At 41.5% G+C, this 15,698-nt stretch overlaps 1 protein-coding gene across 2 annotated transcripts in view; it reads right to left on the reverse strand.

Annotated features, from left to right (window-relative positions):
• Positions 1-7,903: 7,903 nt before the first annotated feature.
• The window catches only part of ACAA2 (acetyl-CoA acyltransferase 2), a 42,666-nt gene continuing 34,871 nt past the window's right edge, over positions 7,904-15,698 (reverse strand). For both annotated transcript variants that reach the window (XM_024756797.1, XM_024756796.1), the window contains exons 9-10: positions 9,561-9,715; positions 7,904-8,329 (exon numbers count right to left, since the gene is read on the reverse strand). In XM_024756797.1, the coding sequence (XP_024612565.1) occupies positions 8,245-8,329; positions 9,561-9,715 (240 nt within the window). In that variant the 3' untranslated portion in view covers positions 7,904-8,244. The remainder of the gene's footprint in view (positions 8,330-9,560; positions 9,716-15,698) is intronic.

The raw sequence follows: 15,698 nt of genomic DNA on the forward strand, positions 1-15,698 counted from the left end.
GTTGTGGCGCGTGGGCTTAGTTGCTCTGTGGCATGTGGGATCTTCCCAGACCAGGGCTCGAACCTGTGTCCCCTGCATTGGCAGGTGGATTCTTAACCACTGTGCCACCAGGGACGTCCTGACAGTTCTATCTTTAGTTTTTTGAGAACTGTTTTCCATAGTGGCTGCATCAATTTACATTCCCACCAACAGTGTAGGAGGGCTCCCTTTTCTCCACATACTCGCCAACATTTGTTATTTGTGTTCTTTTTGATAATAGCCTGACAAGTGTGAGGTGATATCTCATTGTGGTTTTAATTTGTACTTCTCTGATGATTAACAACGTTGAGCATCTTTTCACGTGCCCGTTGGCCATCTGTATGTCTTTGGAAAAATGTCTATTCAGGTCTTCTGCCCATTTTTAAATTGGGTTATTTTTTTTGATGTTGAGTCGTATGAGCTATTTATATATTTTGGATATTAACCCCTTATTGGTCATATTATTTGGAAATATTTTCTCCCATTCTATAGGCTGTCTTTTCGTTTTGTCTCTGGTGAGGCCCCTAGTTCGTGATCACATCCCATTTATATGTCAATGGCTCTCTGATCTAGCTCCTTCCTAAAGCCAGATGGATGCTCAGCATCTCTGCTTGGATGTCTGAACTGAATTCCTGAACCTCCCCCCAGACCTGCTCCACATGCAGCCTTCCTGCATCTCAGTGGCTGAGATGAAAGGCCCAGGAGTCATCCTTGACTCCTTTTTCTACCAAGGAGCAGCAATCCATGAGGAAATAAGCTTCTATCTTCAGAACATAACCAGACTCTGACAACTTCTCACCACTCTATTGCTGACTGTAGAGCCGAGATGCCTGGATTACTGCAGTAGCAACCTAACCCAACTTCATCCCTTTACCGTTCACTTTAATAGAACAGACTGAGGTGTCCTTCAAATGTCAGATGAAGTCTCTCTTCTACTCAGAAGGCTGCAGTGGCTCTCGTTTACTCAGAATAAAAGCCAAAGTGCCTGCAATGTCGTCTAAGGCCCTATATGGTACACACCCAGGGTGCTTCTCTGACTGCAACCCGTCCTCTTGCTTATTCTGCTCCCACCATGCTGGCCTCCTTGCACAGCAGGCGCGCTTCTCTCTCAGGGCCGTGCACTGGCTGTTTCTCCTACTCTTCTCGGGTACCTGTCACCTCTTTCAAATGTTTGCTCATCTCCCAAGTGCTCGACAAGTCTATCCTGACTTAATAATCTTCAAATCCAACAATCACACTCAAACAGTATTTGTTCAGCTCTCTTGAACTGAACAAATACTGTTTGTTTATTCTTGGCCAGAATAATTCCAGTTTATACTCGTTGCTGCAGGGTAATTATTAACAGTGTCCCCTTTTACTTCTCAAAAATGACCTGGCTTGCATGTCACCAGGTTCCTCAGGAGCTGGGACCGTGCCTGGTTCATCTCTTCCAGTGTCTGGCATGTGAATGGTGACTGAACTGGACCGCGTCACACAAAACTACTCCTCTGGAATTGACTTCAAAGGCTACATCTTAGTCTTATAAATAAACAATCTCATGATGTTAAGTACCTGTCCTTTGAAAAAGTCAATGTTTTTGCTACTTCCAGAAAGATACTGAGAAACGTGACAACAGCCAGTGTGGACCCACAGAGGGGCAGCTTCGTACGTTCCTGGTGGAAATGTTATTGATACAAACTTTCTGTGGCGCAATCTGCTAGTGCACATGGAAGACCTTTAAAATGCGGATAATCTTTGACCTGTTGATCCCATTTCTAGGAATTTATCCCAGGGAAATAACTGCGGACATACAAGGATTTCCCTACAATGATGTTATTCTTGGTGTTATTTTAAGAAGTAAAAATTATAAACCACTGATTCTTCCAGTAATGGGGAACAGGTTAAACCAACTACAGTGGAACAGCAAACAGATGTGACAAAGAACACGGAAAAACAGAAAGCATCTTCTGTAGCAAGTTTGAGAGGCAGGTTCTATGAGAGTATGTAGGGTAACCTACTTTGTTTTTTAAATAAACACAGGCACAATGAAGAGTCTGGAGACACAGATATGTTCACGGCAGTTGGAGGCAATTCTCAGTGTAAAAATCCTGGAAGAGCACGTACAGGGCAGTGTGCACATTACAGTGTCACTGAGGTAAAATGGGGCGGCACACATAAATGAGTTAACAAACAGGTACATGCCCATTTGCTTGTACACGTACAAGACATCCGCAGAGGTGGACCCAAAATCAACGGGACCAGATGCCTGTGGGGAGGAACCATGACTTCTCACTTTTATACTCTGAAGTTTGAACCACATGAACTTACCACTGCTCCAAAAAATAAAAACTGGAGATAAAAAGATAATGCTGGACAACAGTAGCATCATTTCAATTAGTGTGTGGTCTCTCAAGGAATTATTCTGAACGACTCCTAACTGATTTAGGGGGATGTTAGTTTTTAAATGATGCATTTCAGTAATGGTTAACTTTTATGTATGCAATGAACCACACGTTAGTATTACAATCAGAAAAGAAGTTTAAAATATAGAGTAATTTTTAAAAACTTAATTGTATCCTTTGACTTTTTTTTTATTAGAAAATCTCTTTTTGGAAATGTATCCAGTTCACATTTTAAGCCACTTTTTGACGCTTTTAAAAACAGTAAAATTTGTCAACAATAAATTTTCATGTAAATACAGCTAAAAAAAAAAAAACAAAAAACCTGGCTTGGATGGTAAGTTCTATGGTCGTCCTAGGGGCAACCTCACGCATTTGGGTTTCTCTCCCAACTCTTCTCTACCACATGTAGTTGGTTAGGTTCAAAGTAAACTGCCCAAGGTCAATTTCAGTAATGGTTAACTTTTATGTATGCAATGAACCACACGTTAGTATTACAATCAGAAAAGAAGTTTAAAATATAGAGTAATTTTTAAAAACTTAATTGTATCCTTTGACTTTTTTTTTATTAGAAAATCTCTTTTTGGAAATGTATCCAGTTCACATTTTAAGCCACTTTTTGACGCTTTTAAAAACAGTAAAATTTGTCAACAATAAATTTTCATGTAAATACAGCTAAAAAAAAAAAAACAAAAAACCTGGCTTGGATGGTAAGTTCTATGGTCGTCCTAGGGGCAACCTCACGCATTTGGGTTTCTCTCCCAACTCTTCTCTACCACATGTAGTTGGTTAGGTTCAAAGTAAACTGCCCAAGGTCACTCTAGTGTTTCTATTGATCCTTAGTGCCAGGCAGCAAGCACCATTAGAATCTCCCTGTTTTCTACCCCTTCTCTCTTGAAAACACACGGGCACACAGGTGTGTATGACCAGGCACACAGCCACTTCCATGATCATCTGTGGAGATAGAAGAGGTAAATTGTATGTGAGCAGCTACTTGCTGCTTGCTCTACTTCTCTGTGACTCTGAGAAAAATCTCTCATCCTTCAGTTTCTTCAATCATCACCCATCCATTTATCCATCCCCACAACATTACTGTGTGCCTATTTTGTGCCAGGCACTGTGCTGGGCACATGAAGTCCTTGCCCTCTTGGAATTTACAATTTAACAAGGGAGACAGACGATAAACAATCTAATAAGGGAATACAAGCTCAGAAGAGTTCCATAAAGGTCTGCTATTAATAGAGGTCCCAGCCTAATGCAAAAGGGCGATAAAAATAAATGAGATATCGTCTACGTGATTAGAACTAATAAAAGGGTTTGGGCAAGCTGCCTAGATACAAAATACCCCAAAGCTATTCATTAGCAATACCCAAGTAGAAAATAAAATAGAAAAAAATCTCATAAAATAAATCCTACTTAAGACTTTCATGGGGAAAAGCGATAAACCTTTACCAAAACTGTGCTGGGAGATTCCCTAGGAGGGGGCTCTTTTCAGCTATTTGCTCAGTGACACTCTCTGTTGACGTGACCTAGGGAGCAGGTATCTGATACAGAATGAAGAAAAAGTTATTGGTATTCTGGTCATGGAACCGTGAGGTCTTTGGCCAACTAGATGCTAAAGTTTCCGAGAATCAAGATATGATCTAATGATTTTTTAAAAGGTGACAGAGGCAGTGATAATACAGTCACTGGAGGAAGGACCCGAGCATGAAGCCAGTAGACAGAAATAAAGAGAGCAGCAGGGTGGCATCATTAATCAACACGAACCTCAAAAGAGCACAGGGTTCTGCAAAAGGGAGGGGGATGACTGCTCTGGGGGCAGCGTGGAGGGCAGCAAGGCCGCTGACCCACACCCAGACCTGAGACTGTGGGGCAAGAGAGAGACGAGGCTTATCCTTGAGGTATGCTGAAGACATCCTGCGTTTATGAGGAGCTTATGCTTTGAAGAATTAGTAGCAGTCATATTTGTATTATTACATTCATCTCACCTTCCCAGCCTCTCCCTGATCCTCAATATTGGTCTACATATAATCTCAGCAGGAGAATTTAGAAAGCTGAATACTTTCATATTAAAATGTGTGTGTGTGTGTGTGTGTGTGTGTGTGTGTGTGTCTGTGTCTGTGTGTATACATGTACCCATGTATGTGTATGAAGAAACAGAACGGAGAGGTGACATGAGACGGGGATGGTTGGATTTAGGGTTAAAGGAGGATTTTTTAACAGTAGCACTCCTGACATTTTGGGGCCTGATAATCCTTTGCTGGAGGGGCTGTCCTGTGTGTTGCAGGATGTTTAGCAGCAGCCCTGGCCTCTACCCACCAGGTGTCAGTCGCACCCCCTCCCCAGTCATGACAACCAACGAACCTCCAGATATTGCCAAATGTCCCCTGGGGAGAGGTGTGCAGAACAGGACATAATTTAGGTAAACTGGGAAAGTTAAAGGAGGGGGATGAAATCCAGACAAAACTTTGTTGTCTTCAGTCTGTGGCTTCTCTAAAGTTTAGCATAAACCCATTGGTTTATAATAGCTACTTTCTACTGACTCAGTTTCCCCATTTTAGTTGGCTACTGTAATAAACATTAATGACAACATTGCTTTCTGACTGCTGGGAAGTGCTGGTGGTGGGGGAGAAGGGGCGACACAGGCCTTCTTCTGAGACTTGACTTGTAGCCTTTCTCAACTCCACATTTTCCATGTACAGATATGGTCCTTAAAATGAACAAAAATCTTCCTTAAGGAAGCTGTGCTCCGATTCAAATGTATTTGAGGAGTTATAATACATAATCAGCACTGTTTTTATTCAAGGGAAAAATCAATCTAATATGATATCGTTTATTAATATCAAGACTAAATTCAGTAATTTTGCTCCTTGGGCATTTATCTCAGAATGAATTATGAACGTCACTCAACACACAAATTGAACTGGGTTTCAAAATATTTTTTAAAAATACAGGACAACTCAACAACAAAAAATAAAAATTCAATTTAAAAAATGGGCAAAGGACTTCGATATTTCTCCAAAAAAGATATATGAATGGCCAACAATCATAGGAAAAGATGCTTAACATCACTAATAATTAGGAAAAGCAACTCAAGACCACAGTGAGATATCACCTCATACTAATTTTTTTTGAATTTTATTTATTTTTTTATACAGCAGGTTCTTATTAATCTGTTTGATACATATTAGTGTATATATGTCCATACCAGTCTCCCAATTCATCCCACCACCACCCCTCCCCCACCACTTTCCCCCATCAGTGTCCATACGTTTGTTCTCTACATCTGTGTCTCTATTTCTGCCCCGAAAACCAGTTCATCTGTACCATTTTTCTAGGTTCCACATATATGAGTTAGTATACGACATTTGTTTTTCTCTTTCTGACTTACTTCACTCTGCATGGCAGTCTCTAGATCCATCCACGTCTCTAAAAATGACCCAATTTCGTTCCTTTTTATGGCTGAGTAATATTCCATTGTATATATGTACCACAACTTCTTTATCCATTCATCTGTCGATGGGCATTTAGGTTGCTTTCACGATCTGGCTATTGTAAATAGTGCTGCAAGGAACAATGTGGTGCATGTGTCCTTTTGAATTATGTTTTTCTCTGGGTATATATCCAGTAATTTTCTGGATTTCTGGGTCATATGGTAATTCTAGTTTAATTTTTTTAAGGAACCTCCATACTGTTCTCCATAGTGGCTGTATCAATTTACATTCCCACTAACAGTGCAAGAGGGTTCCCTTTTACCAGGGAAGCCCCACGTAGTTGTTTTTCTGGGGTTTTATCTTTCCTTCATCTGGTACATAACCCTATGCCTTTTCATTTTGTCTTTCTGTGAATGTGGTTTTTGTTCCACAGGCTGCAGGACTGCAGTTCTTCTTGCTTCTGCTGTCTGCCCTCTGGTGGATGAGGCTATCTAAGAGGATTGTGCAAGTTTCCTGATGGGAGTGACTGGTGGTGGGTAGAGCTGGCTGTTGCTCTGGTGGGAAGAGCTCAGTAAAACTTTAATCCGCTTGTCTGCTGATGGGTGGGGCTGGGTTCCCTCCCTGTTGGTTGTTTGGCCTGAGGCGACCCAACACTGGAGCCCACCTGGCTCTTTGGTGGGGCTAATGGCGGACTCTGGGAGGACTCACACTGAGGAGTACTTCTCAAAACTTCTGCTGCCAGTGTCCTTGTCCTCACGGTGAGTCACAGCCTCCCACCGCCTCTGCAGGACACCCTCCAACACTAGCAGGTAGGTCTGGTTCAGTCTCCCCTGGGGTCACTGCTCCTCCCCCTGGGTCCCGATGCACACACTACTTTGTGTGTGCCCTCCAAGAGAGGAATCTCTGTTTCCCCCAGTCCTGTCGAAAACCTGCAATCAAATCCCACTAGGCTTCAAAGTCTGATCCTGTAGGAATTCCTCCTCCCATTGCTGGACCCCCAGGCTGGGAAGCCTGATGTGGGGCTCAGAACCTTCACTCCAGTGGGTGGGCTTCTGTGGTATAAGTGTTCCCCAGTCTGTGAGCCGCCCACCCAGCAGTTATGGGATTTGATTTTATTGTGATCATGCCCCTCCTACCATCTCACTGTGGCTTCTCCTTTGTCTTTGGATGTGGGGTATCTTCTTTGGTGAGTTCCCGTGTCTTCCTGTCGATGATTGTTCAGCAGTTAGTTGTGATTTCGGTGCTCTCGCAAGAGGGAGTGAGTGCACATCCTTCTACTCCGCCATCTTGAACCAATCCTCCCACCTCATACTAATTAAGATGGCTATTATAAAAAAGAAACAGAAAACAGCAAGTATTGGTGAGGATGTGGAAAAAGTTAAACCCTTGTGCGATAATGGTGGGAGTGTAAAATAGTATAGCTGCTATGGAAAACAGTATGGCAATTCCTTTAAATATTAAAAACAGAATTATCATATGATTCAGGAATTCCACTTCTCAGTATATACCTGAAAGAACTGAAAGCAAGGCCATGAATACATATCTGTACACCCATGTTTAGAGCAGCATTACTCACAGTAGCCAAGAGGTGGTAGCAACCCAAATGTCCATCAACAGATGAGAGAAAAAACAAAATGTGGTATCTATCTATCTATCTATAATGCAATATTATTCAGCCTTAAAAAAGAAGAAAATTCTGACACATGATACAACATGGATGAACTTGAGAACATTATGCTATGTGCAATAAGCCAGGCACAAAAGGACAAGTGCTGTATGATTCCACTTCTATGAGGGGCCTGTTGGAGTCAGCTGCATAGAGACAGAAAGCAGGTGGTTGCCACGGGCTGCAGAGAGGGAGGAATGGGGAGTTGTTTAATGGGTGTAGGGCTTCAGTTCTCCAAGATGAAAAGAATTCTGGAGATGCATTGTGGTGATGGGTATATAACAATGTGAATGTATTTAATGCCACTGAACTACAGGCTTAAAAATGATTAAGATGGTAACTTTTATGTTATGTGTATTTTACCTCAATTAAAAATTTAGAAAAATACAAGAAACGATAGGAAAGGATTAGCTGAAGTTAAGGCAGAAGTTATTCAATCTCCCTGCAATCATATTATCTAAGACATAAGCGGTGGTTATTTGGCAAGGATACAATTCCGTTTAAGGCCTTCTATAGTTGGATTTTAGTTCAGAAATGCAGCATATTTGGTACAAATTTGAGAGAATTTATTCTGGCATGGGCTCTTGTTCATGGTAAATGCATCTTTGCCTCACCATTCCTTGACCAAACTCAATCACTCTCAGTGCAGGGCATGGCATGACCTTCACAGCTTCTCTGAAGGTCACCTGGTGTACTGTGGCCTGGCCAAGTCATGTGAGCGTGGACGAGGGCAGGCTCCCTGCTCTCCTCAAGCTGTGTTCTCAATGATGACCGCAATTCCTTGGCCCCCTCCAATGCAGGCCGATCCTACAGCGTATTTTCCACCCCGACGCCTAAGAAAGAAAGCAGTGGCTGAAATCTACTTGAATAAAGAATGGACAGAATTAGATAATTAAGTAAATAGTATTTATAATGGTCACATTTGCATTATTCATTCTTGTTCAGCTCATCAGCTCAATCTTTTTTCCAGTCCTCAATATTGGAGAAAAGAGGAGAAAGAATTTGGAAAGCCGGATAGTCTTATTTTTTTAAAAAAAGTAGTAACAAAGAAGAGGGAGGCTGAAACAAATATAAAAGCTTAGGCTGCTGTGAGGAAGGAGTGACGACAGGAGGTAATTGGGATAAACTGGAAGTTGAAGAAGGGGGAGTAAATACTCAGCCCCTTTGGTTTATTTGTTTTAGATTTTTATGAACCTTAGAATAAGTATAATTACTGAAGTTCATCCATATGAAAGGTCAGATAATTTAGAAACATTTCATGTCCCTTTCATAAAAATCAGACACCTTTAAAGTACCATCTGCTCTAATTCTTCAGTCCTGATAGAATAACCCTGAGAAACCATCAAGGGATTATTTTCTGTGCACATCAGTCACTCATTTCATCTCAATCATTAAGTGAAACAGGAGAGTCCCATTGACCTTAACTTCACAGGGGGGCAGAGTGATTTTCTGCCCTGACATATTTGGTTTTGTTTGCAATTTCCCTACTAACAGAGCAAAATGATCCAAAATACACAGTACAGAAGGAGGAGCTCTTCCATTAAAACTGAAAAGTATCAAACACACAGAAGGCTCCTCCTGGAACCCTGGAAACAATGAAGGAAAACCTTAGCTCAGACCCAAATTGTCAGTTTGCTTAGGTTTCTTAAATGACAGCACCTAGATCAGTATTTTGTTTTCTTAAATAATTGTGTCTCAGTCCTATAACTGGCACTAGAATGCAAGTGCCATGAGAACCAGGGCCTCGTCACGGGCTCACTGCTCTGCACCAGCACCAGGGATGGGGCCAGATGTACACTAGGCCCTCAGTGAACACGTGCTGAGTGGCTGCACTGTGAATGCGAGTAAGAGCGAGCATCCCAAGAGCAGAGGCAACAACAAGTCAACTGAGTCGTCTATAAGGTCTACTGAAAAAGGGGTATCCAAATAACCTGTTCCTGGTGCGAAGTAGTGCGAGGCGGTACGAACAAGAATGAAAAATGTTGGATTATTCTGGGGAAACCCAAATTCATGCACTTACACAAAAGATGGCAAATCTGAAAAGCAACAATTTCTAGCACGTACCTTAATTCATGAACCAGGTGTGCAGTAATCCTTGATCCAGATCCCCCTAATGGGTGACCCAAAGCAATGGCCCCTCCATTCACGTTGGTTTTACTTCGGTCAAGATCCAAACTCTTTTCAACTGCCAAGTACTGGGGAGCAAAAGCTTCATTCACCTTAAAACAATCAAAACACTAATAAAAATGCTTATTCACAAACGTATGTCTAACTGAGAACTGTCCAGTCCTGTCAATGGCTAATTATCCCGTTTTTTTGTTCTACTTAAATTACATTGCAAGGTTATTTTAATTTATCTTCAATCATTCTTTGTAAAGATAACAGGTTTGAAAACGGGTATATTTACTAGGTGATACTTTAAGTGTAATATATCCCTTAGAGAAAAGAAATCCTCAGTGATACTATAAATGGATACTGGACTAGAGGCAGTAGGATACTGTAGAAAGCCCACAGGTTCTGCAGCTAGATGGACAGTTCAAATCTTGGCTATATGGATGTTCTTTAAACTCTCTTGACACTCAAATTTCTTCAGTGGTAAAATGTGACTGTCGTATCATCTTAAGAGTTATTGTTAAGGTTAAGTGAAATCATGGGCATTAAGTGTTTAGTGTATTATCTGACACAAGCAAGTATTCAATAAATAGTTGCTGTTATTATTACTACTACTCAGTACTACTAGCCACACTTCCAAGAAACTGACAGACAATAAAGAATAAACTGTCAGGGGGGACAGCTTCAAGATGGCGGAAGAGTAAGACGTGGAGCTCACCTTTATCTCCACAAATACGTCAAAAATACATCTACATGTGGAACAGCTCCTACAGAACACCCACTGAACGCTGGCAGAAGACCTCAGACCTCCCAAAATGCAAGAAAATCCCCATGTACTGGGTAGGGTAAAAGCAAAAAGAAAAAACAGAAATAAAAGAATAGGGATGGGACCTGCACCTCTGGGAGGGAGCTGTGAAGGAGGAAAAGTTTCCACACACTAGGAAGACCCTTCACTGGCAGAGACGCAGGGGGGAAGCTTTGGAGCCATGGAGGAGAGCGCAGCAACAGGGGTGCAGAGGGCAAAGCGGAGAGATTCCTGCACAGAGGATCAGTACTGACCAGCTCTCACCAGCCTGAGAGGCTTGTCTGCTCACCCACCGGGATGGGTGGTGGCTGGGAGCTGAGGTTCAGGCTTCAGAGGTCAGATCCCAGGGAGAGGACGGGGGTTGGCTGTGTGAACACAGCCTGAAGGGGGCTAGTGCGCCACAGCTAGACGGGAGGGAGTCCAGGAAAATGTCTGGAACTGCCTAAGAGGCAAGAGAGCATTGTTTCAGGGTGCGTGAGGAGAGGGGATTCAGAGCACCGCCTAAACAAGCTCCAGAGATGGGCATGAGCCGTGGCTATCAGCGTGGACCGCAGAGACGGGCATGAGATGCTAAGGCTGCTGCTGCAGCCACGAAGAATCCTGTGTGCAAGCACGGGTCACTTGACACACCTCCCCACCTGGGAGCCTGTGCAGCCTGCCACTCCCAGGGTCCTGTGATCCAGGGACAACGTCTCCAGGAGAACACAGGTCGTGCCTCAGGCTATTACAATGTCACACTGGCCTCTGCCACTGCAGGCTCGCCCCGCATTCTGTACCCCTCCCTTCCCTTGGCCTCAGTGAGCCAGAGCCCCCTAATCAGTTGCTAGGTTAACCCCATCCTGTCTGGGCAGGGAACAAATGCCCTCAGGAGACCTACACGCAGAGGCGGGGCCAAATCCAAAGCTGAACCCTGGGAGCTGTGCGAACAAAGAAGAGAAAGGGAAATCTATCCCAGCAGCTTCAGGAGCAGCGGATTAAATCTCCACAATCAACTTGATGTACCTGCATCTGTGGAATACCTGAAGAGACAACGAAACATCCCAAAATTGAGGCGGTGTACTTTGGGATCAACTGTAGACTTGGGGGTTTGCTTTCTGCATCTAATTTGTTTCTGGTTTTATGTTTATCTTAGTTGAGTATTTAGAGCATATTATCATTTGGAGATTTGCTTATTGATTGGGTTGCTCTTTTCCTTTTTTTTAAATATATATTTTTTTCCTTTTTCTCCTTGTGTTAGTGTGTATGTATATGCTTCTTTGTGTGATTTTGTCTGTATAGCTTTGCTTCTACCATTTGTCCTAGGGTTCTTTCTGTCTGTCCATTTTGTTTGTTTTGTATAGTTTTTAGCGCTTGTTATCATTGGTGGATTTGTTTTTTGGTTTGGTTGCTCTCTGTTTCTTTTTAAACTACTTTTAAATTTTTTTATTTTTAATAATTAAAAAAATTTTATTTTATTGTATTCTTTCTTTCTTTCTTTCTTTATTCCTTTCTTTCTCACTCTCTCTCTCTCTCTCTCTCTCTTCCCTCCCTCCCTCTCTCTCTCTCTCTCGTTCTCTTTCTTTCTTTTTTTTTTTTCCTCCATTTTCTTCTGAGCTGGGTGGCTGACAGAGTCTTGGTGCTCCAGCCGGGTGTCACGTCTGAGCCTCTGAGGTGGAAGAGCCGAGTTCAGGACATTGGTCCACCAGAGACCTCCCAGCTCCATGTAATATCAAATGGCAAAAGCTCTCCCAGAGATCTCCATCTCAATGTTAAGACCCAGCTCCATTCAACGACGCTGGACACCCTAGGCCAAACAACTAGCAAGAGAGGAACAAAACCCTGCCCATTAGCAGAGAGGCTGCCTAAAATCATAATAAGTCCACAGACACCCCAAAACACACCACCAGACGCGTCCTGCCCACCAGAAAGACAAGATCAAGCCTCATCCACCAGAACAAAGGCACTAGTCCCCTCCACCAGGAAGCCTACACAACCCACTCAACCAACATTAGCCACTAGGGGCAGACACCAAAAACAATGGGAGCTACAAACCTGCAGCCTATGAAAAGGAGACCCCAAAACACAGTAAGCTAAGCAAAATGAGAAGACAGAGAAAGACACAGCAGATGAAGGAGCAAGGTAAAAATCCAACAGACCAAATAAATGAAGAGGAAATAGGCAGTCTACCTGAAAAAGAATTCAGAGTAATGATAGTAAAGATGATCTAAAATCTTGGAAATAGAATGGAGAAAATACAAGAAACGTTTAACAAGGACATAGAAGAACTAAAGAGCAAACAAACAATGATGAAGAACACAATAAATGAAATTAAAAATTCTCCAGAAGGAATCAATAGCAGAATAACTGAGGCAGAAGAATGGATAAGTGACCTGGAAGATAAAAATAGTGGAAATAACTGCCTCAGGGCAGAATAAACAAAAAAGAATGAAAAGAATTGAGGACAGTCTCAGAGACCTCTGGGACAACATTAAACACACCAACATTCAAATTATAGGGGTCCCAGAATAAGGAGAGAAAAAGAAAGGGACTGAGAAAATATTTTAAGAGATTATAGTTGAAAACTTCCCTAATGTGGGAAAGGAAATAGTCAATCAAGTCCAGAAGCACAGAGAGTCCCATACAGGATAAATCCAAGGAGAAACACACCAAGACACATATCAATCAACTAACAAAAATTAAATACAAAGAAAAAATATTAAAAGCAGCAAGGGAAAAGGAACAAATAACATTCAAGAGAATCCCCATAAGATTAACATCTGATCTTTCAGCAGAACCTCTGCAAGCCACAAGGGAGTGGCAGGACATATTTAAAGTGATGAAAGGGAAAGACCTACAACCAAGATTACTCTACCCAGCAATGATCTCATTCAGATTCAATAGAGAATTTTAAACATTTACAGACAAGCAAAAACTAAGAGAATTTGGCAACATCAAACCAGCTCTACAACAAATCCTTAAGGAACTTCTCTAGGCAGGAAACACAAGAGAAGGAAAAGACCTACAATAACAAACCCAAAGTAATTAAGAAAATGGTAATAGGAACACACATATCGATAACTACCTTAAATGTAAACGGATTAAATGCTCCAACCAAAAGACATAGATTGGCTGAATGGATACAAAACCAAGACCTGTATATTTGGTGCCTACAAGAGACCCACTTTAGACCTAGGGACACATACAGACTGAAAGTGAGGGGATGGAAAAAGATATTCCATGCAAATGGAAATCAAAAGAAAGCTGGAGTAGCAATTTTCATGTCCAGGCAAAATAGACTTTAAAATAAACTCTATTACAAGAGACAAAGAAGGACACTACATAATGATCAAGGGATCAATCCAAGAAGAAGATATAACAATTGTAAATATTTATGCACCCAACATAGGAGCACCTCAATACTTAAGGCAAATGCTAACAGCCATAAAAGGGGAAATCGACAGTAATACATTCATACTAGGGGACTTTAACACCCCACTTTCACAAATAGACAGATCATCCAAAATGAAAATAAATAAGGAAACACAAGTTTTAAATGATACATTAAACAAGATGGACTTAATTGATATTTATAGGACATTCCAATCAAAAACAACAGAATACACTTTCTTTTCAAGTGCTCATGGAACATTTTCCAGGCTAGATCATATCTTGGGTCACAAATAAAGCTTTGGTAAACTTAAGAAAATTGAAATCGTATCAAGTATCTTTCAGAGTTTTTGTTTTTTTTTTTGCGGTACGCGGGACTCTCACTATTGTGGCCTCTCCCGTTGTGGAGCACAGGCTCCGGATGCACAGGCTCAGCGGCCATGGCTCACGGGCCCAGCTGCTCCGCAGCATGTGGGATCCTCCTGGACTGGGGCACAAACCTGTGTCCCCTGCATCGGCAGGCAGACTCTCAACCACTGTGCCGCCGGGGAAGCCCTCAAGTATCTTTTCCAACCACAACGCTGAGACTAGATATCAATGACAGGAAAAACTGTAAAAAATACAAACACATGTAGGCTAAACAATACACTACTAAATAACCAAGAGATCACTGAAGAAGTCAGAGGAAGTCAAAAAATACCTAGGAACGAATGACAATGAAAACATGACAACCTAAAACCTATGGGATGCAGCAAAAGCAGTTCTAAGAGGGAAGTATAGCACTACAATCCGACCTCAAGGAACAAGAAACATCTCAAATAAAGAACCTAACCTTACACCTAAAGCAATTAGAGAAAGAAAAACAAAAAACCCCCAAAGTTAGCAGAAGGAAAGAAATCATAAAGATCAGATCAGAAATAAATGAAAAAGAAAAGAAGGAAACAATAGCTAAGATCAATAAAACTAAACGCTGGTTCTTTGAGAAGATAAACAAAATTGATAAACCACTAGTCAGACTCATCAAGAAAAAAAGGAAGAAGACTCAAGTCAATAGAATTAGAAATGAAAAAGGAGAAGTAACAACTGACACTGCAGAAATACAAGGATCATGAGAGATTACTACAAGCAACTCTATGCCAATAAAATGGACAACCTGGAAGAAATGGACACATTCTTAGAAATGCACAACCTCCCAAGACCGAAGCAGGAAGAAAGAGAAAATATAAACAGACCAATCACAAGCACTGAAATTGAAACTGTGATTAAAAATCTTCCAGCAAACAAAAGTCCAGGACCAGATGGCTTCACAGGCGAATTCTATCAAACATTTAGAGAAGAGCTAACCCCTATCCTTCTCAAACGCTTCCAAAATATAGCAGAGGGAGGAACACTCCCAAACTTATTCTATGAGGCCACCATCACCCTGATACCAAAACAGACAAAGATGTTACAAAAAAATAAAACTACAGACAAGTATCACTGATGAACATACAGGCAAAAATCCTGAACAAAATACTAGCAAACAGAATCCGACAGCACATTAAAAGGATCATACACCATGATCAAGTGGGGTTTACCCCAGGAATGCAAGGATTCTTCAATATACACAAATCAATCAATGTGATACACCATATTAACAAATTGAAGGAGAAAAATCGTATGATCCTCTCAATAAATGTAGAAAAAACTTTAGACAAAATTCAATATCGATGTATGATAAAAATCTTCCAGAAAGTAGGCATAGAGGGAACTTACCTCAACATAATAAAGGTCATATATGACAAACCCACAGCCAGCATCGTTCTCAATGGTGAGAAACTGAAACCATTTCCTCTAAGATCAGGAACAAGACAAGGTTGCTCACTCTCTCTGCTATCATTCAACATAGTTTTGGAAGTTTTAGTCACAGAGATGAGAGA

The sequence above is a fragment of the Neophocaena asiaeorientalis genome, unplaced genomic scaffold (assembly GCF_003031525.2).
Source record: "Neophocaena asiaeorientalis asiaeorientalis breed wild unplaced genomic scaffold, Neophocaena_asiaeorientalis_V1.1 scaffold133, whole genome shotgun sequence".
In the NCBI taxonomy this organism is placed as follows: Eukaryota; Metazoa; Chordata; class Mammalia; order Artiodactyla; family Phocoenidae; genus Neophocaena; species Neophocaena asiaeorientalis.